The sequence below is a fragment of the Gallus gallus genome, chromosome 3 (assembly GCF_016699485.2).
Source record: "Gallus gallus isolate bGalGal1 chromosome 3, bGalGal1.mat.broiler.GRCg7b, whole genome shotgun sequence".
Classification (NCBI taxonomy): domain Eukaryota; kingdom Metazoa; phylum Chordata; class Aves; order Galliformes; family Phasianidae; genus Gallus; species Gallus gallus.
Genome location: NC_052534.1, coordinates 19,114,579 through 19,139,747, shown reverse-complemented (window position 1 = coordinate 19,139,747; position 25,169 = coordinate 19,114,579). Strand labels below are relative to the sequence as shown.

Here is a 25,169-nt window from a genome sequence, read left to right as displayed (position 1 = left end):
GGTGACGCGGTGCAGTGAAGATGGCGGCCGCCGTGGAGAGCTCACGAGGGCAGGCGGCAGCGGGCGAGGAGGCAGCCAGCGGTAACAGGGGGCAGCGGTAACGGGGGCGCGTTTCTCTCCCTTGGTCCCCTCCCTGGGTTGTGACCGTCCCCCCCTCTGCCCCATGCAGCCAGCCGGCGGGGTACCACTAAGCCTGAGCTCTCCTCAGAGATGCTACTATGGCCGACAGTGCCTGCTGCCTCCTCAGCTGCTTTTGGGTTCCCCTGGTTTCTGAATCTCGGGGGGGGGGGACACGTTGGTGATAGAGCTTCCAGAGTTCCTATCACTCCTCTCAGAAAGATGGATGTTCTTAGATGTGCGTTCCTACACCTAGATCACTGACTAGTCGCAGATGAGGGAAGTATGGAGATGTTTAGAGCAGGGGGGCTGGAGAAGGGAGGGCTCTGTGGAGACCTGAGAACGGCCTTTCAGTATCTAAAGGGGGACTGTCAGAAAGGAGGGGACAGGCTTGTTAGCGGGGTCTGTTGTGATAGGACGTGGGGAAATGGTTTCAAACTAAAAGGGGGAGATATTCAGATTGGATATAAAGAGGGAGGTGTTTACAATCAGGGTGGTGAGGCACTGACACAGGGTGCCCAGAGGGGAGGGGGATGCCCTGTCCCTGGAGATTTTGAAGGTCAGGCTGGATAGGGCTCTGAGCAACCTGATCTGTTGTAGGTGTTGCTGATAGTTGCAGGGGAGATGGACTAGATGGCCTTTAAGGGTTTCTTACAACTCAAATACATTATGTATATTCCCACTCCAAAATTAGGTCTTTTTATATGACTTTTTTTTTTTTTTTTAATATTAGACTTGAATCACTCTAATTTAGTACAGAGCTCCAAGTACCAGTTCTGATAGAACTAATACAATTTGCATGACTTTGAGATACCTCTGCTTTACCTAATGCTGTTGACACATCCTCCTATATGTTCAAAACTGTCAGTGCTGGCTAACTGCTGAAGCCTCAGTCATTCATATTTCTGTAATTGTTGAAAGTGCTGATTACCTTGCAAAACGATTTTTGGTATTATCTAGCATTATTCTCTTAGTTTATTTGGAGAGGGTGTTATGTGTTGGAGGAAATGAATGCATGGTGTTGCAGTTTTTTTTGGTTTATGGCTATTTTTTAAGCCTATTTTGTTTTTTTAATACCGAACTGAAAGTCGTTTCGAAGTATGTGGAATTCACGTGTGGATATCTGTTAGCTGTTAGTTCTGCTGTGTGTAAGAACCGCAGCTTGGAACTGACTCCTTGTTTCAAGTGATATGGCAATATCCTGGCTTGGAGGAGGCCTAGATTTGGAAATTTGACGAGTTGTTTTACATGGCAGGAGCCAGGCTGTGGTTGTACAACTACTTCTTTATGTGCAAAAGTGTGATCTGTTTTTAATTTCTTTAAAAATTTGGAAACCAGAATATGGAGGCATACCAGAAGGAAGGCGGGGAGGGAAGCTTTGTAGAAGTTTCTGAATGTGATGAGCAAATTTGCTGCTTCTTAATCTCAATTTTATAGTAAGGGATGTTGCAAAAAATCGTGCCTTACTCCATACAGTCTAAGTTAAAACACTAAAGTGTTCAGTTTAGCTGTAGTAGAAAATAATACCTATGTAGGTAATGAGCAAGCAGGTGGGACTGTAGGGGAGTCAGAAACCAGCTTTGTTCTACCATTCACTTGGTGGACTTCAGAGCCTTGTACGCTATATGTTATATATGCAATCTGAAACTTCTGGGTGGCACAAGTATTGTGCCATGGGAGTGAATAGTCACAGGACACTACTTGCCTGTGCTGCACAGTTATCTGAATAAATAGATAGACTGAAATAATGAGACATTTTGGTGCAGCCCAAGTTTGCAGCTGGTTTCATTCTGGTTAATCGTTCTCTCTGTTAAAGTCTTTATTATTTGACTGAGCGACCAAGCTAATGAAAGTAGCAGAATACGCTTTGTGTGTGTTTGGTTCGCTGTCAAGTTGACTTTTCTTTTGTCTCTCACAATTCCTTGATTCCAGACTTGAGTATTTTAACTCCACTTCCTACTTTTGTTTTAAATAGGCGATGGGGTAAGCAAATGTGAATGTGAGGGTGTTTTATTTGTGTTTGAAATACTTGAGCAGAAACAGAAAATGGAACAGAAAAGCTCATTTACTTCTGAGGTACCTGACAGATCTTTTCAGTCTTGTGTTTCACAGGGTGGTTTCCCCTCTGTGTCCTTTGTGCTTAGCTAATCGTTTTCCTGGACCATTGTTTCTTTCCTGAAGCATACATTGCTTTCATGTATGAAATGCACCCCTACCTTCAATTTAATCTGTGTACATGCATTTAAACACTAGATGTCACTGTTGCAGTTTGTATAGAAGTACACCTAGCCATATAGATAGATAGATACGTGTGTGTATATATACACATACAATTAATAATTTCTTTTATCTGGAACATCCCTTTTTTTTCCCCCAAATTTAACATAACAATTTTCATTAATATAGGAATAATTTCCAGGGCTATCTTCTCCCTGCTACCCAGCCTCTTAAATTACTGTAAAGCATCTCTGAGAGTAGAAAGCCCTTGCACTGTATACTTTCTAATAAATTCGTAATGGTGATTTCATGCCTGCTTGAGCAGTATCTTGAAGAATTAATTGTAAATGCAAGAAGTGTATGGCCCTGAGCTCTAACAATATTTGCATATGGAACAAATTCAACTTTGTATGGGTCCTTACTAGAGACAGAAATCTTGATACCTTTCTTTTTTCCATTTCCTAGATTCTGAGATAAGCTCAGGACTTCCAGATGACAGCTACTCCTCTGGGGATGAAGCCTTGGATGGAGATGATGAGGATGAAGCGGCAGTTGTTGAGCATGTGGCTGAAGAGACTGCGAACTCCAAAGCTGGTCCAGGTTCAGGCTGGGCAGATGCCATGGCAAAAGTGCTCAACAAAAAGATACCACAAAATAAGTCCATCATCTTGGCCAAGAGTAAAAAACTGGAGAAGGAAAGAGAAAAGGAGAGACAAGAAAGACTGGAGAAGAGGAGGAAGGTGAGAAAAAGACTCAGCATTTCATTGTACAGTCCCAGTCAAATAGGGATGTGGGCAAGATCACCCAGCCAGGGACTTTGAAGAGCAATGCACCCATTTCTCAGTTTTGGAATCTCTCTGCCATTCTGACCCTCAGGTAGCTTCATTTTCTTAACCTTCCAGGCAGTTATACTGTCGAGGTTTTTTCCTTTCTGTTTCTTCTGGGCTATCAGATGAGCTGATCCTTGGTAGTAAGGTGTTTGCTGTCAGTCATCTTAAGGTGTTTTTGTTGAGAGGATGAAAGAAGCAGCTTTAAGCTCAGACTTCTGTTTCCTATTGTTTATGAGGGATGTAACTCTTTTTATTGGCATTGGAAGTGAAAATAGTTCTACTCATAGAAGATGAGGAAGAGAAGGAACAGAAAACAGTCAAATTCTTTTGTGACTTGCAAAAGCAAAGGCCTCAAGGTTGAGATTGCCATAATCCATAATGTGCGTTTGATTCAGTTTGCCCCTTTTGGTTTTCCATGGTAGATGGTATGATGGTGTCTATGCTCTAAATTACTTCTAATTCTAAAAATGATGCAAAGAGAACAAAACTGTAGTGTTTTTTTGTTTTGTTTTCTTTTTATTTTTTTTGGTGAAATTTTAATTCCACACTGCAATTGATTCACCTTCAGGCTAAAAATTCATTAATAGCTCTAATGTCTCATCTTACTTCTGTTTAAGAAGGTTAACCAAATTTCCTGCTGATAGTCTGAGACATACTGTGGTTAGGCTGCAGCCTGCCCCTTTGGTAAGGTAGCTCCTCAATTCTGTTTGTCCTAAATACTTGTTCTCACCCAATAAATGTGGAAGTACTGTGAAGCTGAGGTGAGCTGCAGATCTCTAAGCTGACTAGTTCACCCTTAGAAAAACCTCGGGTCAGTCTGGCTTTTCTTAATTTCTTGCTGATGTGAGCTAGAACATGGCAGGTCTTTTGATCAAAGGTCAAAGCATGGTCATAAACTTACGAGTTCGTAGTAGTCTGCCTGAAATTATAAAGATAAGGGCTCTGAAATTCCGTGAAAAGCTTCTTGTGTAAAACACACTTAATGAAATACCATCAGAACTAAGAACACTGTTAGATTGTTACAAGTTGGGGAAAAAGTATTCTTAATTTATTCCTGACGGAGGTGTTGGGGAAGTATATTATTCTACTATTGGAGTTATGGTCCTTGATCAGTTGATCAGTTTTTGATTGGAAACAGGGAACCTCAAAAAAGACAAAAATTGGTGTTGTACATGACACTTATAGAGTCGTAGAAGGGATTCACAAAGTTATGGAATGGCATGGATTTGAAGGGACCTCAAAGTTCATGTACTTACAGCCCCATGCTGTGGGCATGGTTTCCAGCAGTTAGATCAGTCTGCTGAGGTCAAGCCTGACCTTGAGCGCCTCCAGAGATGGGACATCAACAGCTTCTCTGGGCAGCTGTGCCAGAGCCTCATTGCCCTCTGGGTAAAAAATTTCTTACTAATATCTAATTTAAACCTTCCCTCTTTCAGTTTAAATTCCTTCCCCTTTGTCCTATTGCAGTTATCCCATGGGTGTTTGGTACTCTCTTATGCTTGAGTTCTGCTCATTGCAGTCATTGCTGTGCATCACTGTCAATCGTAAACCTGTTTTGTGATTAATTAACTAGGGGAAGTCAAATTCCTGAGACTCAAAGTATGATATTATGCTCGTCTTGATGTGCCCACAAATTTATTATTTATAAATTTCTCTGTGATGGGCTTGTGGAGTTGAAAACTGTTCTTGATTCATTTCTTTGACTGTATCTGTCAGTGTGAAAGCACTTGTGTTTTCCTAGACCCCTTTTGCTTTTTTCATCCAGGAACATCACTCTGGCACCACTTTCTGTTATAGAAGGGAAATGACTGTGATTTCATTGGGGCCCCACTTTTGTCAGACAAGAGACTTACCTTAGATCTGTTGTCCAGTGCTGGAGCTGCCCTTACCCTCAACCAAGCAGAGTTTTGTTGATTTATCTTTTTTCGGTCGTCTTACTGCATGTTGTTAGAGTATGCTGCATTCTCAAATGCCCCATGCCACTTACTTTATGTAACAATATTTATAACAGCTCGATAAAAAGAGGGAGTGGGAAATGATGTGCCGAGTGAAGCCAGATGTTGTCAAAGACAGAGACAGAGAGAGAAATCTTCAGAGAATTGCCACAAGGTAAGAGTTTTTTTGAAAGCTTTTTTTAAATATATGTCTATCTTAAAGGGAGGAAAAGGCCTGTGCAGGTAATCTGTTTCCAATCAGATTGAACTCTTAAGAAGTGACTAGCAGGAGCCAAGTGATTTATATGCAGATCTATGTTTTACAGTATCAAGTTCAACAAAAGATTTCAGAAGGTTTGTGAAAGCATAAAAATCTAGACAATAATGTAATGTTTGCTTAACAGTGGTGCTTTGTTAGACTCCCTTATTTTGTTAATTTAATGCTTTAAAAATGCAGAACAGTTGTTTCTGCTGTTCTATTTTTTCCCTTCACTGCAGATAATTCAATAGATCCATGGCTTCTAAGTACAGCTGCCTGATTTTTGTAGTGGTGCTCATCTAGTTCTTAGTGGAGCACCATGTTGATGTTCTGTCTATATCTGCTTGTTTCCTTACAGGGCTCACTCCTGTCCCTTGTACCCCTGCTTCAGCTGCTCTTAAATTCTTGTATGAGGAATTTAATAGCTGGTTGTAGAATGACTAGCATCCTTCTGGGGTTGAAACATGTTTTTGTATTGATGGTAGTGCAATGTATCATTCTTGGTTTGGGATCTGAAAAGTGTTTGGATTTCTGTTGCTGGTTTCTAGTAATAAGTGGGAAGGAAGATTGAAAATTGAAAGCCTCCTGTATTGTAGTGAATGTTACTTAACAGAATTGAGGTTGAGTAACCATTTTTGGGAATTAGAAGCCAGCTAACATCTGAACTGATTAGTTTCTTTGATAAAAGGTCCATATCTATAAAGGCAACTTGAGTTAAAAGCTTTTTTTGTTTTTTGCTCACCTCCTCTCTGCTGCCTACCACCCTAGAGGTGTTGTGCAGTTATTTAATGCTGTCAGGACACACCAAAAGAACGTTGACGAGAAGGTGAAGAAAGGTGCAAGATCTGAAAGGCAACGTGCTAAACTGCTATCCTCTGTTTCAAAGAAAGATTTCATCAATGTTTTAAGAAGCATGGAGGGTGCTAAAGGAAACCGTAACTCTGCTAGAAAGGCCGCAAAAAGTAAACAGGTAGGCTTGCATGCAAGATGCCTTCTCAGTGTACTTGCATATACTCTGCTGATGTGCCTGCTGTGCAGAACAGCTGTATCGAAGTGCCTTGCTGTTTTTTTTTGATTACTTAGCTTTTTTACTTTTACAATTTACAATTGTACAAACAATTTGTTTTACCTGTGCTTTTGTTAAAATACATATATCAAATTATATTTTACTTATTATTTTTATCTTGAATTTTGTGCATTGTGGAACAAACTGCTAAATCATAATGGATCATGATATGTGGAGTTTGGGCAATAGTAATTACAAGCTCTCTAAAATTGTTGGAAGACGTGGTATCTGTTCATCCAACGTGGTATATATGACTACTACTTCTGTTTACTCACAGATTCAGACATTTCAGACTCATTTGCTCTGGTTGATTAAGGAACTTTGGGGCTTTGATATAATGAGTGAATACTGCAGCAGAGAGAAACTCAGACATGATAAACATTTGTAGGCTTTTCTCTCTCAAATTCTTTGTGTGTTAGATTGGTGGAGCATTATTGCTGATGAAATGTTTTGGGAAGAAATATTTTAATGCACCTTTTTCCAAACAAAGGCGAGATAGGCAGTTTATTTGGGCTTGTTTAACTTTTTATCAGTCCAATCAATTCAATAAGTAGCTCAGGGTTAAAAAGAAGTTGCTCAGACATACCATTCCTCGTATTTCAGAAGCCGTGCATTTTTGACACGCCATTTGTGTTCAGGTTTGAACTTTGTGCTTGATAGTGGGTGGAATACTTCTGTTGGCTCAGACTCACAGCAGTTAACTAAGTGGGTTTTTGGTGCCAGGAAGAAATACTTTTTTTTCATCAGAAATCAGCTGAGAGACAACAGTTTGTCATATGTTTTTTGTTTGTGTGTGCTTGGGGAGCTTGCTGAAATGCTGCCTGACATGAAGAGCTCATAGCATTTTCATGCAAATGTAATGTGAAAGTATTTTTTTTGAATTCCTTGGATAATGAGAACAATTTAGCTTCGTGCTGACACTTTTTTTTTCTCCGTAAATAATTCCAGCTTGCTTGTTTGGGTGGGGGGCATGTGTGTGGTTTCTTGTTTGTTTTTGTTTGTTTTGTGTTGTTTTTTATTCCCCAGAAAGCAGAACATCACTAATAACATTGCCTACTACTATTGCTGATGTTAAAGACTAGTCAAGATTGTTACTAACTCAACAGTCATGGGAATTATCTATCAGCTGCAAAAACATGGCAGACTGACAATGAATCAACAGCTGAGTAAAAACTGGGATTCTTTATTTCTTTGTCAGATTGTAGAAGGGCAATTTTCTAATTACTAGGTCAGAAAACAGATTGTGAATGTTTCTCTACCATAGGAGAAATGTCTTATTTTGGCAGCATTTGTAACAGCATATTTTCCATAAAACACTTACTGACTGGTAAAGAGTCATTTTTGAGCATTGGTAGGTGCTGCTGTCACGTTGCTTGTGAACAAAAGATTCAAATTTAGGAGTTTTGCATCATGAATTTAAGGCTATATTGTGGGTTTGTTTGGTTTTTGTTGTTGCTGTGTTTTGTTTGCTTGTTTGTTTTATATTAGTGTTTCCTTGGATAGACCCATTCTTCCTTCTCTATCCTCTTGTATTTGTTTCAGTGCCTCTCCATTCAGCACTGAACCAAACTCTTTGATGACAGCTTGAAGAGGAGTCTTATTAATCTGCCATTATTTCTCTTGGGAATATATCTTACCAATTTAGTACTTCTTAGTACTCTTCTTAGTAGTTAATGTCTGAGACTGAAGTCAAGTTTTGATCTTCAGTCTTATCAGATTTATACAGATTGGCACTGTACAGTACTGCTGGCTTTCACAATTGTATCTTTGCTTCTTGGTCTTTTGTGGGGGTATTTCAGAGAATGGTAAGTAGAGGTGAGGCTTTGAGATGGTGAATTCTCTAGAATCCTGGTAGATTTTTGAGCCATCTGAAAGCTTTTGTTAGGTTTGTTAGGGCTGGTTTTCAAGCTATTTATTTGCTTTTTTTTGTCTCCTTTTGTAGCAGCCTGCTTTCTTTTTAGCAATTGAGAGTATAGTGTGTATCTCATTCTTAAAAGAAAAAAAAAAAGAGAGAGAGGAATATATTTATTTCAACATAAATGATGGAAGAGATGCCAATCCCAAACTTCAGGCTTTGTGCCATCAATTAAAATATAGTCCAGAACAATAAAAACAGTACCACACCCACATAAAACAAGCAGTCAGCAAGAAAAATAGCAGAACAAAGTTTTCCCAGTGAAAACAATACTTTCTTTGCCCACTCCCTGTGCTGTGAAAGGAGACTTGACTGTATTTGTGAGAGTGGGCAAATACTTAGTTTTCTTACTCTGCAGTGGTTTTTGAATGAAAGATTTGCTGCCATATTTTTGAGGGTTTGGCTTCTTCCAAATGTTAGGAATTATTGAAGATACCCCTTACAAAGCTCTGCTGTAGCTTGACTATTCAATCAAGTATAGGTATGCATGAGAAAAATAAATTGAAAGCTGTGTAAAGACTATCTGTAGTGGTGGGATTTTGTTTTGGCACAAACCTTTCTAAAAGTACATTCTTTTTCCACCAGTTTCGTGCCTTCATAGGAAGAGCAGGTAACCCGTATCCCTGCCAGAGCTCGCTATTGTTTATAGTCTCATACTTCTAGCTGTTGGCCTAAACACCCCTTGGTGTACCCACCTAATGCAGCTGTGAAAGACGGACTGTCAGGCTGTGAATTTTTTTCTGTGCCATTTGAAACTAATCCCTTTTCAGGTTTTCTGTGCCCAGATGGGAGTAATTACTCTTCTGAGTTGGAGCCAAAAGCTTTGCCTTTCGTATCACTAACTGTTTATCAAGGTATTTCTTAATCCTTGCTGAGCCAGCTGACTTGTGTCATGTTTTTCCCTGTTTTTTTTTCCAAGGTACTGTACAAGATGCTTGCCTCTGGGTAAGATCATGTAATTTCCATCCTCCACCATCGTCTTATCTGAAAGCTTTGTAATAAGTAATAAGAATGTAATAATGGGGAAAAAAAATCTCAATGGTTTGGTTTTTTGAGTGAGTTTTTAAAGTTTTGAGTGGTGGTATTCTTGTTTTGTGAGGTAAGCATTTCTTGGGAGATACAAGGATTGTCAAGTCTTGCTCAACAAAATCCTTACAGGGCATGTGTGTTTATTGGTTAGATCTTGGCTATTTCCCACCTTTAAGATACTATAAGAAATGTTGTTCATCTACTTACAGAGTTTTATGAGGGGTGTTTTTGTCTGCTTTCCTAATAGTAGTATATGGTAAAGAAACTCTAGAGGCTGAAGTCGTCTCTCTGGCTCTATAGCAAATTCAGGAGCAGGCAGTGATGATTAAAGGATTCTGTTTGCTATATGTAGAGAACTAAGTTCCTTTCAGATGTATGCCTCTGAAAGATGCGTCATAGGGCCTAATGTGGATGGTGTTTTTGTCATGGATACTTTGTTCTTTTAAAGCCTCCCAGTCTATTTATTGCTTTTCTGTAAGCTGTCAGCTGTTCATCTGACTTGGCCTGGGACTTGGGGCACCTGGTGGCCTGCAGGTGAATGATAATAGATTGCAGCCAGAACTGAATCTGTACTACTCTTACTTATCCTTTTCTTAAGAAGATGGCATAAATGGAGTTTATTTTTTTCCAGTTTTAATTTTTAATTATGATACATTTCAATAATATATTTCTGTATGCAACTGCTGAGGTGTTCATTCCTATTAGTTGCAGATTATCTTGATACATATATAATGTTCTTCCGTTCTCCTGCAACCCAATCCTCCAACCGAAGTCTAAGACTCCACTGAATTAGAATAGACTTTTAGAGTTCCTTTGGGTGTCCTTAACAAATTCTGGGTGCTGCCAAGATTACTCTTAGGGTAGTACTTTTGCTTGCAGAATTGAGTGAAGTTTCTGATCTCTTGTACCTATAGAAGTATGTTTTGTTTGTAGAAGTCTGATACCTGTAGAAGTATGTTTGCTGATGCAATAAACTAGAGATCTGAAATCTTAATTATAAGAAGGCAAAGAAATTAAAAATTAATGTTCCTGGAGCAGTTCATCTCTTTTCTCTCACTGCATGGCAGTTGAACAGGGTTATTCATGCTGTCATTTAAGCAGAAGCACCAGAAACCTTCCTCTCAACTTTCTGCTCATCATTTGTGCTACTCCCTGTGAAGTATTATTGGGTGATAACATATTTTCTAGTGGCACGTGAATAAATGATGTGAAAGTTACAAATACTCTCTGTGATGAGCATAGCTTGTGCTCATCAACCTTTAATTTTGAATTATGTCTTTGTTGAATGGTGTCTTCAATGGTTATGTTTGCTGGAACTCACAAGCTTTCTCATTGCAGCTCTGCTGCAGAGCATTTAAAAGGTGGAACTGACAGTGGCGCTTTCTGCTGCACTTCAGTCACTATAATTCAATGGTAATTTTTCTGTAAAATCTGTGGCTGCCTATGTGGCTTGGAGTACAACTTGATTCCTGTGCTGTGTTGCTGTCTGGAAAAAAAAATATTACTGGTCTCAAAACAGTATCTATCCTAATATAACTTATTGGTGGGAAGGAAGATGAATGCAGAGGAATGCAGTTGTTATTTTATATTAAGCTATTGGTCATGTGAAAATTGAAATAAAGTGATTTTTCTATAAAGACCTGTATTTTATAAAAGCTGAAAGTGTTTGGTAAGAGACTTGTAAGTATAGCCAACCTGACTCCAGTAATCACAGACTTTTTCTTCCTCCTGAGATTTTAAAAATTGATAAATATTTTAAACAGTAGTTGGAGAACAGTTCGAGGGTGGGAGGATTACTGTGTTTCTAACTTCGACTGTTTTGTTTTTTTTCTCCGGGACACCAGAAGTCACATGGAGCTTTCATTTGTCAAGTTAGTTGAAGATACAAATGTGCTTTCCAGGTTGAAAGTTAATCTGTTTAAAACATGCAAGTGACTGCCTTCTTTTTCTTGCAGCTGAATAAGTAGTGGCTGTTGGCATCTCATTCTGCGTTTTTCCACAGTTTCCATACAACGTAATTGGGGAGGGGATAAATGCTTTCATTATTTTCATTTATATGCCTCTTCTGTGGGGAAAGAGTCTGAACAGTTACTTTAACCAGCTGTAGGAAGTAATTTGTTCCTGAAATGTGGGGATGAAGGCATAGACTCCTCCTAGGAATTTGCTAAGGTGCATCAGCACCTCTTTAAGTTTAAAAGGAAATGTTTTTCTTAGGTGATAATGACATTTCAAAGTAGCACAGGTTTTTTTGTTTGCTGGCTTTACAGAACTAATTGAAGGAGTAACTAATGCATGCATATGTGCCAGCAGATTTGAGGGAACAGCCAAGTATTAATTTAGTTCAGCTGTGGCCAGAGTAGAGGTTGTTCTTGTTCTACGAATTTTAACGAATGCCTTCCCATCCCATGCACTGAAATTTAATTTGAATTCAATGTTAAATCGTGCATTTGCATCTCTCTCTCACACGTATGTACTTTCTTGAAGGTCACTTCCTGTATATTTGGAGTTTGGTTTTAGTACAGGTAGTTGCTGATTACCTGACTGCATGCTGTATTCTAGTTTATATCCTTTGGATAACTGTAATGCAGTGCAGCTGGCCACCAGTGTGCCATATGCTAATTTCCTTATATTCATAAGATGAAAGCTGGTTGTACTATAAATAGAAGCTGTTTGATTATGACATTTTTCATTTACTTCTGTTTGCAGAAGGATGGACTGACTTTTGAGTCATCAGTAGTGTTGAGTGTTGAAGACGTACAAGCTCTATTTTCTATCTAATGACATATACCCATGACTGTTAGCGTGGGAATGTAGGTCTTTGCCACAGTTGTGTCTACTTGATTGATAGATATCAAGAACTTGACGCTGTGAGTTTACTTCCAGGTAAAAGGGATAAAAACTGTGATGCTGTATCTCAGGTTCACCCTTTTTCCCCGTGTTCTTGTCTTCAGATTTCTCATTTTATTCTCTATTGTAGGATCTGTTTTCTCTGATACACAACTAGTAGACAGAAAGGGGAAGAGGCTGTGATTTTTGCAGTCTGTTTCTACTAACCTGTTTTCTTGTTTGTTTTTTTTTTAAATCCTCTTCATATTTTGTTCCAAACAGGTGCTTTCCCTGTCCAGTTTAGGGCCAAGCGTGCAGTCTTATGCTCTGGCCCCTAATGCTGCAGCAGTCTTAACAACTGTTTGCATAGAAGGACCTGTTTCCTCTTTGTCATCATCATTCATGCACAGTCCAGTTTGATGCAGACTTCAAAGATGCAGCTAGTATGTGATCAGTGAGGATAGATATTTTAAGAAAATTTGGCTACTGACTTACCAACTGAGATGATGACCTCAGATCTGGGGAGACTCGTCCCCCAGATGTTTATAACTTGGCCAGACCTGGGAACATGGTAATGGAGATAGAAAAATACATACGAAATAATCATTTAATGATTTTTCAAGTTCAGAAAGAACGCATGACAAGATTTTAACGAATGCCTGTAGGAAATACTTCTTTCCTCTTTAGGGCTGTAGACAAAATGTTCTAAGTTCATCTTGCCTTGAAACTGGTTGAAGTAATTTTCGTTGAAATGTTGCAAAAAATTCTGCCTGAGGCAGGTGACTGCAATGGAAAATTTCAGCCTAATGCAGCTGAAATTTGGCAAGTTTAAGTGAATATAAACAGAGACTAACAATTGAAATGTCAGGCAATATTGAAACAGCTCCATCTGTAATATTTGAGTAACTTGCCTATTTCACTATTATTGCACTGGGGGGCTGTGGTGTTGTTCTGTTCCTCAGACAGTGTTGCCAAGCTGGTTTTCAGCAAAACTATGTCTAAAATAACCACAGACTTGTGGTATACATCATCTTTGATCTTTCTGAAGTATACAAAGCACAGACATCCAAAATGTCAAATCCTATTAGAATTGCTTTACTGAAGTGTAAAACAATGATCTGCAGAATTATTTTAAAAAGAAATTTGTCTTCAGCTTAATCTATGACTTTTTTTTATTAAGTTGTAGAAGCGTATTGTGTGAAATTGAGAGCTGTGGAAAATCTTTCCATTATTTCTTTTAATTATGCACTTTTTTTTTTCCCCCTGCATCAGTGGCAGAAAGTTCTTTTTTTTCTGAATGTTTCTGGTCTTTATTCAGTTGGGACCTTTCACTTTTTCCAAATTTCAGTTCATTCAGGCTTTTCTGTAGAACGTGCCTCAACTGTCAAGCAGCTGCATCCCTAGTTGTTGCTGACCACTGACTGCATCCCGCCAAATTGATAGTTAATGACTTCTGGTTACTGCTTGTAAATGAATCAGCTTAAATTTTTCAACCAAATCTCAGAAGGATAGGACTGTGGACACAGTCTTGTCTTAATGAAAAGTCAACATTTAAAAAAAGAAAAGGCAGTTCCACTTTTACCTGGTAAATTGAGTTGGAAGCCTTAGTAAAAGCTGCTGTCCGCTTCTGGTGTTTTTCATAACTCTCTTATAGGCAGAGTGATGTAATTAGAGAAAATACAGCTAAACATTTTACGGACTTTTATAGAAGAGGGTCTCTGGAAGTAAGAAAGGTTGGATGGAACTTGTCTATCTGAACGAGCTCCCTTGATTTAAGAGATTTCTACTGCAAGTTATCTTGAAAAGTGGTTCCTTAGTCTGAAGTTTTATTAAGGTATAAAATGTTCTTATTTCCTGAGTGTTGAGTTAGCAGATGTGTGTTGTAAATGACCTCTGCACACCTGCTCTTCTGTTTATCTTGGTAGAGTTCAAGAGTGATGGGTCAAACTGCTTACAGTTTCCAATGGTTAGAAGGTTGCCGAATTCACTATTTACTTTTTTTCCCGTGGAATAATCTGACCAGTTTTTAATGACTGTTTCTGAAATTGAGTGGAAGCTTATAAAACGTGTATTTAAAAAAAAAAGAAATTGCAGTTACTACAAATAATATTATTGCTGTCTTCTTGGAAAGATCTGACCTTTTCCTGACTTCGTAGCTGAACTCTGTATGGTCTTCTGTTTGTGGCCTCTTTTGTTTCTTCTTCATCTGCAGTTGTGAAAACCTATGCAGAAATGTAGAAGGAAGGGCCAGAAACAAGCAGAAAAGATAGCCCAGTGACTAAGATAAGACGTTCACAGGCAATTGATGTGTTCACTCTCATATTTAAACTTCTAATAAGCAGCCTGGGAATATCCAAGTGTATAGTCTGCTGCTTAATATGTTTGCACACAAAGGTGTGTGGGAAATTAGAGCAGTGTAAATTCAGAGAAACTTGGATTTGTGGGTATATGGGATATGTTGCTGTATAGGAATTGCTAAGTCATGGCCTGAACCAATGATTGAGCACCTGGTGAGGGGACACAGCCAGCCTTGGGAGCACAAATGAAAGCAGTTCACCTGTATGACCAGAATGGTTGGAACCTGGCTCCCCCTAAGCCTTGTTTAAGGGCTGGCTGCTACAAGGGAAGGATCTCTACGTGGAATTTCCTCTTTTGGAGTATTTGGTGAGCCCTGATCCTTGGCAAATCTTTCTTTCTTTTACTGTATTGTGACCATGGCTATTTTTTGGGTAGTTTATACCTGATACTGCTTTTCTCTACAGTTGCAAAATCTTAAGAGTCATAGAATGGTTTGAGTTGGGAGGGACCTTTAAGGTCACCAATTTCCAACCCCCCTGCACCTTTCACTAAACCATGCTGCTCACAGCCCCATCCAAACTGGACTTTTATGCCTCCAGGGAGGGGGGCATCCTCAGCCTCTCTGGACAAGCTGTTTGCCAAAAGCTATTTAAGTTAAAGTAGGGACTATGAAAGCAGGAGCATTTAGCCAAGCAAGGTGCTTAGTAGTCATAAAAACTTCAGTATTTCATGTTTAGTAATGAAAATATGCAAGAGGCAATTCACTGTGTTTCTTTTCTCCTTTTAGGCTTTGCATAGCTATATTTATTTCAGGACTCAAATGTAAAAGAAAATCCTGAGTCTGAAAAGGGAGGCTATTAGCCCACTTCTTCCTAATCAGCTGTACTCTGATATGATTTCTTAAGTGCTGGAAGTAAGAGACCAGGTCATTTTTACAGTCTTCATCATTTGAAACAACGTTTTGGGACTTGTTTTGCTATGCCTCTTGTTGAGCCTTAATGGAAAACAGTGGATTCAGGTAATTCAGAAATCTGCAAGCTGATAATTTATTTTTTTTTAAAAAGGATCAAAATAGTCTGTTCAGCCAATGGCCTGCACGCTTCCCTACTCTGTTGGCAGGCAAGCTTCTATTAATAGCACTCAGAAAGTCTTAGATTTCAAGCTGAGACATTGCCTAAGTGTCTTTCATAAATGGGTGACATCTGAAAAAAAATCTGTTTTGAATTGAAACTATTTTCACTGAAGTAAGCTATTAAAAGACATTTGTACTGGACTTCTGAAGGATGGTATGTAGAAGGCCTTCATCTTGAACAGATGCTCCTAGATACCTCTGCTCTGTTTGTGAGTTTTCTAGGTACATTGCAAGGGTTCAGAAACTGCACCTTGTAACAAGGATGTTGTGAATCTGGGTAATGTTTGGGGTGACAGCTGATCCTTAAACTCCCCCATGTCTTCATTACTGTACCAAGTATGTATTAAGAAATGTAGGGCCAGTTTCTTTTTATCTCTGAATCACTTTTTTTTAATCTGGGCTGAAATGCTAACTATCTGGAAAAGTTCTTTTATTTTGAATCGCATCCAAACGGAAAAATACTTAGTTTATTATTTTCCTTTTTTGGAATATCACTAGAAGCTGTTAAGGAGGAGTCCATTTAAGTTTATTCCTGGTAATTAACCAATAACAGCTGATGGTCTTTGTTACATAATAGACAGTATTTTGCAGATTGTAGTTACCTCAGGTTTAGTGTTAGCTAGGACAAAGAGCTTTTCTTTCTAATGGACAACATGCTCTTATCCAAGTCAGAATTAAGATTCTCAGTGAAGCAGTGCAACTACTTTATCCTTAGTTGTCTTCTGAACAAAGAGATTACAATTAAAGTAATTTGAATACTGTAGCTAGTGATACAAATTCTTGTTTGATAAGCAATGAAAGTAAAGAACCGTATTAAGTTATTAATGACAGTCTTGATTATGTGCTGGTTTCAACCATACTGTTCATTGGATCGTTGTCAAGAATTTACCAATCTAAGTTCTGTGTGATCTTTGCTTTAAGTATCCTATTGTTCAAGAAGATGAAACGTGAAAGCTGCATGGTGATTGACAGATGAAGAAGGAGTAGAAGTAATAGGTGAATGCTGCAATAGTATTGGCTAGTATGGTAGGCAGTGACCTCACTGTTGTTGGTATAAAGGCTGATGAATAGGCATTGCAGATGTGAGGGTAAAGGCAAATAGGGGAGGATGATGAAGTCGTTTTCTTTTTAACGGGGAAAAGAAAACAAACATGGAAATTAGCAGTGATGACATACTAGAAAGGTATACTGTCTGGAAATGTGCTTCCAGATGTTTTCCGTGATAACCTAATAAAGGGACTCTTTTTCCAGCTATCGTCTCTTCAACAACTTGCAGTATACTTTGAGCTAATTTTATTTGTCTTAGTTTCAGCTGGGATTAAATTGTTTACTTCAGAGTGTCTGGTATGATGCTGTATTTTGGTTCTAGGAGAAAAACAGTGTTTAAACACACTGATGTTCATAGTTGCTGCTAAACAGGGTTGTACAGAGCCAAGACCGTTCTCAGTGAAGAGCCCAAAGAGCTGGGAGGGAACAGAATTAGGACAGCTGACTTAAACTGGCCAAAAGGATATTCCATACCATATAACATCATGTGGAAGGAGTTTTGACAGAGGTGGGAGTTAGCTCTCTTCCTCTGCTTGGAGGCTAGCTGGGCATCAGTTGGGGTGTGGCGAGCAATGGCTTGTGCATCACTTGTTACATACATTTTTATATATGTATATATGTCTATATATATATATATATATCTATATAGTCATAACTATTATCCTCTTTCTTATCTTAGTAAATAATTTTATCTCAATGTGTTGTCCTTTTTTTTTTTTTCCAATTCTCTCTCCCATCCCACTGGGATGGGGAGAAGTGAGCCAATGACTGTGTGGTGCTCAGCCACCTGCTGGATTAAACCACAGCGGTCAATTTGGCACCAGTGTGAGGCTCAAAGGGTTAAGATAACAGCCGATCTGACTGGGGTCTGTTAACAGTGTTGTACTAGTCTGAGAATTGCTGGTCACAATGTTGATTTTTTTTGTCATCTCTGGAGGTGGAGTTAAGGCTTTTATTTTGCTATGCTGTGTGGCCTTGGCTTATATCGTGATAGAATTGGCAGCTGAGAAACAAATGTTTTTTGCATCTTCAGCATTGCAGTCATCTTTGGGTTTTGGAAGCCATATGGTTGATACCACTAGTAATTATGCTCTTTGCTTTGTATGCTGGGGGAGGCTGGCTGTGGAGAAGATGGAGGAGAACACTTTCCAACAGTTTTCAACTTCCCTTTCGCTCTTCCTTCTTTCTCTAGAGCTCAAGAGGAGGTGGTTACAGTAGCTCTTCAGGATTTTGAGTATTTGTGGGGTGTTGAAACCACTGTGCTCCTATTGCTATGTGTCATGAATGTGCTTCAGGTTGTGTTTAAGATTAAACAATTATTTAAGAATAATATCACCCAGACATCTGCCCGGGAACAGGATAGGTCTGAGTGGCAGGCAGTGTGGGATGGTATGGGCAAGTGTCTAGAGCAGCAGGCATCTCCAGTGGTTTGGATCTTCACCTTTGAACAACTGTAGAATCCTGAAAAACTAGTAGAATATTTGGAAGAGGTCTACTGTCACTCTGGCAATTCTAAAGAGGTACAAATCACTGCGGCATGCTGGGGCCTGGCCTATCAAACTCTGTTGAACACTATTCAGCATTCTCAAAGGGAAGAGAATACGTCTGGATCTGGTGACAATGCAGCAGACCTTCCAGCTCCTGAGATAATCCCTGCAGCAGCTTCAATTCCTGCAGCTGCTCTGAGCATTGTCGTTGGAGTGACTGCTGTCACTCCAGCCCTCATGATGAGCCTGCAGTTGCTCCTGCTATGGGTCCTGTGGCCGTTCCACATGTTGCAATGTGGAAAAAGAAAAAAAAATTCCTCCTGTCAGAGGTGTATCGTGCCCAGAGGTACAGCCCTGTAGTACCTACTTAAAAAAAAAAAAAAGTCCACAAAAAAGCATTTTTATTTTTAGGTGAGATATTTTCATCTGACAGTTTAGAAGAGTTGTTTCAACTTTGGGACAGTGTCATTTTGCTTTGTGTTTTACAGAACATGAGTTAAATGTAATAGAATACATTCCTCAAGGGGAATTGTTCTTATAGCTTACTGTAATATTTCGTATCTGTGTTGCAAATCAGCTCCGTAATCTACCTTTCTGTAGGCAAGGGTTATTTTCAGGTGTGGTGGGTTTCTTTTAGTATGTGTAGGAGTGGTCTAAAAGCGATTAGCATGCTGGTTGCCTTACAGCCTTCACAATTTCTTAGCTCTTCTGTTAGAAGTTAAATTGCTTCCTATGCAAGAGGAGGTGTTTGTAGGTTATTAGAACTAGAACATGATGTACTTTAGCATGCCTACTTGTTTTCTTAAAACAACCCAACAACTTAAAGATTAAAAAAAAAAGCTATCCTTTTCTAAATACTAATTAAAATTCAAGTTACTACTAAGAACAAGTAAAGAATATGCCCTGTTTGTTCTGTTTGGTTTTTTGCTTTGACTCTTCCTGTGTATGTAGGTGGTTGAATTTTTTTTTTAAAACACAGTAGCTGGGTGAAGTGTGCCTATTAACTGAAGTCATCAGTTGGAATGAGCTGGACCACGTATGTTTCATGAAACAACTTTGAATTCTGTGTTCTAACTGAGAACCGAAGATGATGAAACTAATCTCACGAGTTATATGCAGAGTTATGTCCCTTGGAAGGTGCGTGATACCTTCTGCAACACAGATAGTGGGGTTTGCTTGTTTTCTACAAGTAGCTCTCAGGTGTAGCATTTCTGCACTGGCTATTATTGCTTGAAAAAATGTGAGGCGAATGCCTGTACGGTTGGGCATACTCTTGCAGCAGCAAGTGGTAAAATTCCTTGCACAGCAGCAGGCTTTCTGAGACTGCTGCTATCAGAACTGGAGCCTTGCAAGAGCTGAAGAGCTCCAGATCTTCCTGTATGCAGAAGGGCCCTGTGTTACACTTGAATTCTTTACATGTTTTTGCTTCTTCTGACAAATACTGATTTATGAGGTTTCTAATGAGTTGAGGCTGAAGAAATCTGTTTTCTCAAATGCCTGTGATTCTTCTTTGCAACTGAGTATTTCATGATGATGCTAATGATTTTTTTTTTTTCACTTAACTCTAGATAAATGCTTGTGTTTAGAACTTCTGTGATGCGGTTCTGACCTTTCCAAGTTTGGAGCATATTTAAGCCTCTGCATGCCAATCCATAGCATTCTTTCTCATTCACACATCCCTGGTTGTAGTAAACCCCAAAGGAGAATATGAGGATGGAGAGATTCCTCGTGCAGGTCGTTAAGTTGTGGGTGGTCTTCTGGCTCTGCTCAGAATTAAAATCAGTATTTGTGTTTCCCTTGCCTTTTGGTAACAATTCCAGTGCTTCAGTTGCAGGGAAGTTTAACTGGGAAAAACAGGATTCAAAACACTGCAAAAATTAATTCTTGTATTTGTTTAATAGCAATGTAACCGTGGGTTCTAGTGTGCGCAGGAGACTTTGTGGTCTGAATAAATCTCCCATACCGTGCTTGGTATTGTCACTTCAAATATAGCAAGGCAATTGAGTTCAGTCTCATTAAGAGAGAGTGTGAATGGTTGTTGAATGATTCTTGTCTTAAGAAATAAACGATTGTGTAGCATTACTTTGCTGCAGAATAGACTTCTGTTGTGTAAATGGCATGCTCTGTAAGTTCAAAAATGCTTTCCAAAATGAAAGTGAGTTTCTATGAGACTTGAACTCAGAAGTTCAGGTCAGTGGTGGGTACAGCACATGGTCTCCAGATCATGTGTCTCCAGATCTTTGGGGATTATTTTGTCTTTTGGGGATCAAGTGTATGTAGGAAACTATTGAAGATCTCACTCTATTTCAAATAAGTGAAAATTGCAAGTAGTACTGATTATTAAGGCAAGAGGCTTTTTTTTAGTGGTTTTTTTTCCTGTTAAAGGTGATTACATCTTCCACTCTACTTATGTTGCTGTTTGAGATACTTAAGCTGTGGTTCTATCTGGTTCTAGCTGAGACAAAACTGAGAGAGTTTATTTTCTTAGAGTTCCTGAAACCAAATCGAGAGGTAAAGATTTTGCTGGTGTTCCTTGTCTTGCATCTCTTCCTCCTACTTTCAAGTGCTTTTGTTTTTTATGTTTGTTTTTCTTTTTTGTGTGTGTTCTTATGTTTTAGTGGAGATTTAACACACGTCAGCGTATGTGTGTGGGTTTTTTGAGCTAGGCTTAAGGCAGCTCTCTTGGGGATAAGGAAGAGAATGGCAGCAGTCATTTGGAGAAAGATGAAGGCTGGCAGGGAGGGTGATTGTCAGATGTATGTGAGAATGCATTTTGGCAGGTAGACTTTTTAACAACTTTGCTGTGACAAAAGCCTCCCTGTATTTCAAGTTCTTAGATGTCTGTATTGAGCAAAACAGACGAACCTGGGGAGGCAGTTCAAATTAATTAGACGTGTTAGAATTGTTTTCTTAGGGCTTCAAGTCATTGCTTCAGAGATATTTATGTTAGAAATTCCTTCCCTGACAGGTACAAATAAACGTTTATTGTATGTGATGGTAAAGAGAGATGCCCCTGCAAGCTCTGGTATTTCATCTTCTTCACAGAGCAAAGGCTTGGGAGCCCAGTGTGCCGATCATAATTCTTACATTTCGAAGATGTTTAATACCCTGCAGTCTTTATCTCCTGAACAGTAGAGGAATTCAGACTTCAGGGGAATCTCTACGATGATATAGGCAGAAATACTTCTATTTTTGCTGTTGTGCAGATGTTCAAGTGGCACAAGTGCTGTCTTTAATCTGTTTGCTCTATTTTCAAGATGTAACTTTTTATGCTGTCACTAGGAAGTGCTACAGGACTTTCAGCAGCCTGTGCTTAGGTATCTGTGTTGCTCCATAAGCATCCAGGAGACAATTCCAGCCTGGATCCTGCAAGTGATGGCTGCTTGTTCTGGGTGACAGACCTAAGCTTTGTTGTTTGTTGGTTGATTTGTTTTTATTAGGACTTCAGTAATTTTAGTTCTTCTTATTCTGGTTTCAGAATTATTTCTGAGATTACATCTTATTTCAGAGATTACATCTTCAAACCAGTAATGGTTGGGGAAATATGTCACCAACAATCCTTGTTGTATCAGACTTGGGCTAATGCTGTGATAGCTTAGGTGACTCACCAAGCGTGTGAGATGGCAGTTGTGGTATTATCATCTCTCCTCAGGTGGGCTATCTGGCCTTCCCAGCATATGGGCATCTGCAGTGGAGTAACCACAGCTTCGGGTTTTGGTCTCTCGTTGCTTCTAATGATAACAAATGCATCACCATGTACTAGTGACTCTGGAGACACATTACTAACTGCTCCCTCTCTGACCTTCTGAAATAGGTTCCACGCCTTCAGGCAAAGAACAGACCCATTCAAATCTGTGTATAAAGGAAGGGAAAGCAGAAACAACAATGGAAAAAAAAAAATTGTTCACTCCCTACCTTACTGTTTCCCATAGTATTAAGCACTTATGTTTATATAGCCTGTTTCGTTTGCATTTGGGGATGTTGAAAGGGGACTTTAGTGTTGCAGTGGTATGTGGGAGAGTTGGATGAACAGCTGACTGGGAGTTCAAAGGCAGTTGAACAGAATGAAAGCTGGTTTCTTTTCCAAGTGCCAGGAATCACTTCTGTTTTACTTAGATGGAACTAGATTATAGCATTGAAAATCCAAGTGCATTAACATTCTTATATAAAACAAGTTGGGAAGCGATATTAGAGTTGAACTAATTGTTAATTGTACAAATATTCTTGCTGCATACTTTCTTAAGACTCCAGGAATTTTTTTTTTTTTTTGTGATAGAATGGATTTGGATGGTTTTTACTTTGAGGGGAGAAATAGAGAGGTAAATGAGTTAGGAATGAAGATACTAAACGTGGGGTTTTCTTCACTTGGGAGCATGCTTAAAATTGATTAAATGTTTGCTTTCAAGTATTTAATCTTCATCTTTCAGGCATGGATATGCTACCTCTGTCTTTCTTCTTAGTGCTTGTATAAACCTCTATTCAAACTTTTGTGGCTCCTTGCATAGCGGGTAATACTGCAAAGGATCAGCATCCCCTTTGTTGAGGTCCTGCTTTTGTTCTATTGTTCACTTGCTGAATAGTAGATTGTGATAATTTGAGCACTGGGCTTGTCAAAGCCTGAGCAGCCTTTCGCTGTTGCTGCTGACAATGTCTGTTCTGTGTGTGTGGGGGGGAAAAATAAATGACGTCTCTGTTGGTTTGATTATTATTGAAAAAAGGGGGGGGGGGGGGGGAAGGACTTTGTAAGGAAAATGGGGATTTTCCATGCGAGTATTTCAGGTTTTCCTCTATTATATGTCCAAATAGTGATTATTTCTAAAATATTTGGGATTTAAAACAGAAATACAAAAACAACTGCGTGGTTTTTTTTGTAATCATTCTGACCTTACTCTAATCTGGAAAGGTAAAAGTGTAGAACAGCAGAATACTGAAGTTTTCACCAGTATGTATTATTCCACCGAGAATATCTTAAGGTCTTCCTACAGACCTACACTGTCTGTCACTCTTTTAATTCCAGTTAATTGATTACCCTGCCTGAGATGATTTCAGGCTTTATGGGGTATAGCATTTGCAGTGAATTGCTGCAACAGTGAAGGTAGATAGGAGTCACTCCCCTGGAGAAAAATGAGTTGTTTTTCCAATGCTGCTGGAGATGGGAGAGTTACACCTCCAAATAACCATTAATGAGAGCAGCTGTGAAGACAAAAGAAAAGAATAATAATGAACAGCTTCAGTTGGTTGTAGTTGTTTTTGAACAGGGCCTGGGGAGATTGCTTTTGGAAGAGAAGGTGTTAAGATGTAATCTTATTTTTGTGAGCATCACCTTTCACAGAGAGCTGCAGGACAAGTCATGTTTTGAAATCATTTCGGTTTGAGTAACTACTGAAAGTAAGTTGTCTGGCAGACTGCTTGTACTCAGGTAGCTTCTGTTGGTGCCATGTGTTAGGTTTGCAGTGACAGATCTGCATTTTCTTCTAATTATTTCTCTTTTAAATCTTATGCTATTTTCTCCCAGAATCTACATGATCTGCATCTGCAGAGGATACTGTAACAACCCCTGTCTGAAGGTAGAGCATCAGAAGGCGGTGGTTAAATGAGTTAATTGGTTCCCCATTTGAGTAGGGCAGTGGGGAAGACAGTGCTATGTCTGTGTGCTATACTATATATATATGTATATATACAGTGCTATACTGCCTCAGTAGCAGAATACTTCTGAAGTCCTCTTTCGGTACGTAGAACGTTTTCAGTGTTTTCCTTCAGTAAAGGTTGGAATGTCAGAATTACTTCATCCTGTTCTTCAAAACTGTTGCCACAGGATGGGGCTGTTGCACCGCCCAATGCGTGCCGTCACTTAGAACAACCACCTAGCAATGTTTCAGGTTAGCACTGAAAACTAAGGCTCCTGTCGCTTTTCTTCATTACTCACCGGTCCGTTTAGCATGGCTTCAGTTTATCCACTTTGAAGAAGCGCAAAATTTGGAATCAGGTGGTGTTGGCTTGCTGAGTCTAGATCAACTTTCAGTTTCTTTTAGAGGCAGCTTTGCACCATATGACAAGTCCAGGTAGTGAGGTAATAATCCATATAAAGGGGATTTGGTTCACGTATCGCAGAACATGTTAAATATTAAATTTGTTTTTTTTTAAAGCCTTTATTAAATCCATATTTGTGTTTTAGAAATGTGCCAAGAAGTGTTCTAATGAAGCAGCACCTGGGGGTTAATAAATGATATCATGAATCCATTCTGGTTGCCAAGAAAGATTTTAATAAAGGAAGCCATGCCCAGGGTTGACTGTTTCATCCACAAGGAATAACTGGGTTTTTTTCTGTGTTCCTTTTATTGGTTGGTTAAAACAAATTCACTTATTTGCATCAGGTAGTTATGATTCCCCTGTTTATTCTTACAACAGTTGTGTGAGGTGCTGGCCTTTGGTATGTCTGTCAATGCAAATTTGTGTGAGACGTTATTGTTGTTATATGAAGGCTTTCCATCTTCTACTGCCCCTTTCACATTCATCTCATCATCCTCTTCCTTCTCCTCCCCTCGAACATACAGGGTGAAGTGAAGTCTGAAGAGGGACCAGAATGGAATATACTACGTGATGACTTCATGATGGGAGCTTCTATGAAAGACTGGGATAAGGAAAGTGATGGAGAGGGCAATATTGAACAAGGAGGTGGTTTAAAACAAGAAGATGGCAGTGACTGAATGAAACTGAAAACTTTTTGAGATACTTTATCTTTCTTTATTTGGATTAAAAGTCAACATTCTGTGAATGTACAATACTTGGAGGCTGTCTCTTCTTAAAAAGAGTCTTGCACAAATTGAGTGTGTTTATTCCTCAGTGTCCAACATTTTAAATATAGCTTCATTTGCTGTACTGAAATCCTGAAGTATTTTTCAAAACATGTATAATTTTCAACATATTTCCAAAACATTTTGTGCAGTCAAAATAGTGGCACTTGCCCAATGAAAGATGGATTTTGCCAAGGTCATTAAAAGTTTATACATTA

General features: G+C 39.1%; 1 protein-coding gene across 1 annotated transcript; it reads left to right on the top strand.

Annotated features, from left to right (window-relative positions):
- On the top strand, nt 1-25,169 carry RRP15 (ribosomal RNA processing 15 homolog). Its single transcript, XM_419413.7, has 5 exons — nt 1-81; nt 2,800-3,074; nt 5,176-5,273; nt 6,126-6,327; nt 24,712-25,169. Exons 1-5 carry the CDS (start codon nt 21-23, stop codon nt 24,862-24,864), a joined length of 789 nt encoding a protein of 262 aa, XP_419413.2. The 5' UTR covers nt 1-20; the 3' UTR covers nt 24,865-25,169.

Coding starts and splice junctions, on each gene's coding strand:
- RRP15 (XM_419413.7), top strand. CDS start 21: ATGGCGGCCGCCGTGGAGAGCTCACGAGGGCAGGCGGCAGCGGGCGAG. Junction 82..2,799: donor GGGCGAGGAGGCAGCCAGCG/GTAACAGGGGGC, acceptor TCCATTTCCTAG/ATTCTGAGATAAGCTCAGGA. Junction 5,274..6,125: donor CTTCAGAGAATTGCCACAAG/GTAAGAGTTTTT, acceptor CTACCACCCTAG/AGGTGTTGTGCAGTTATTTA.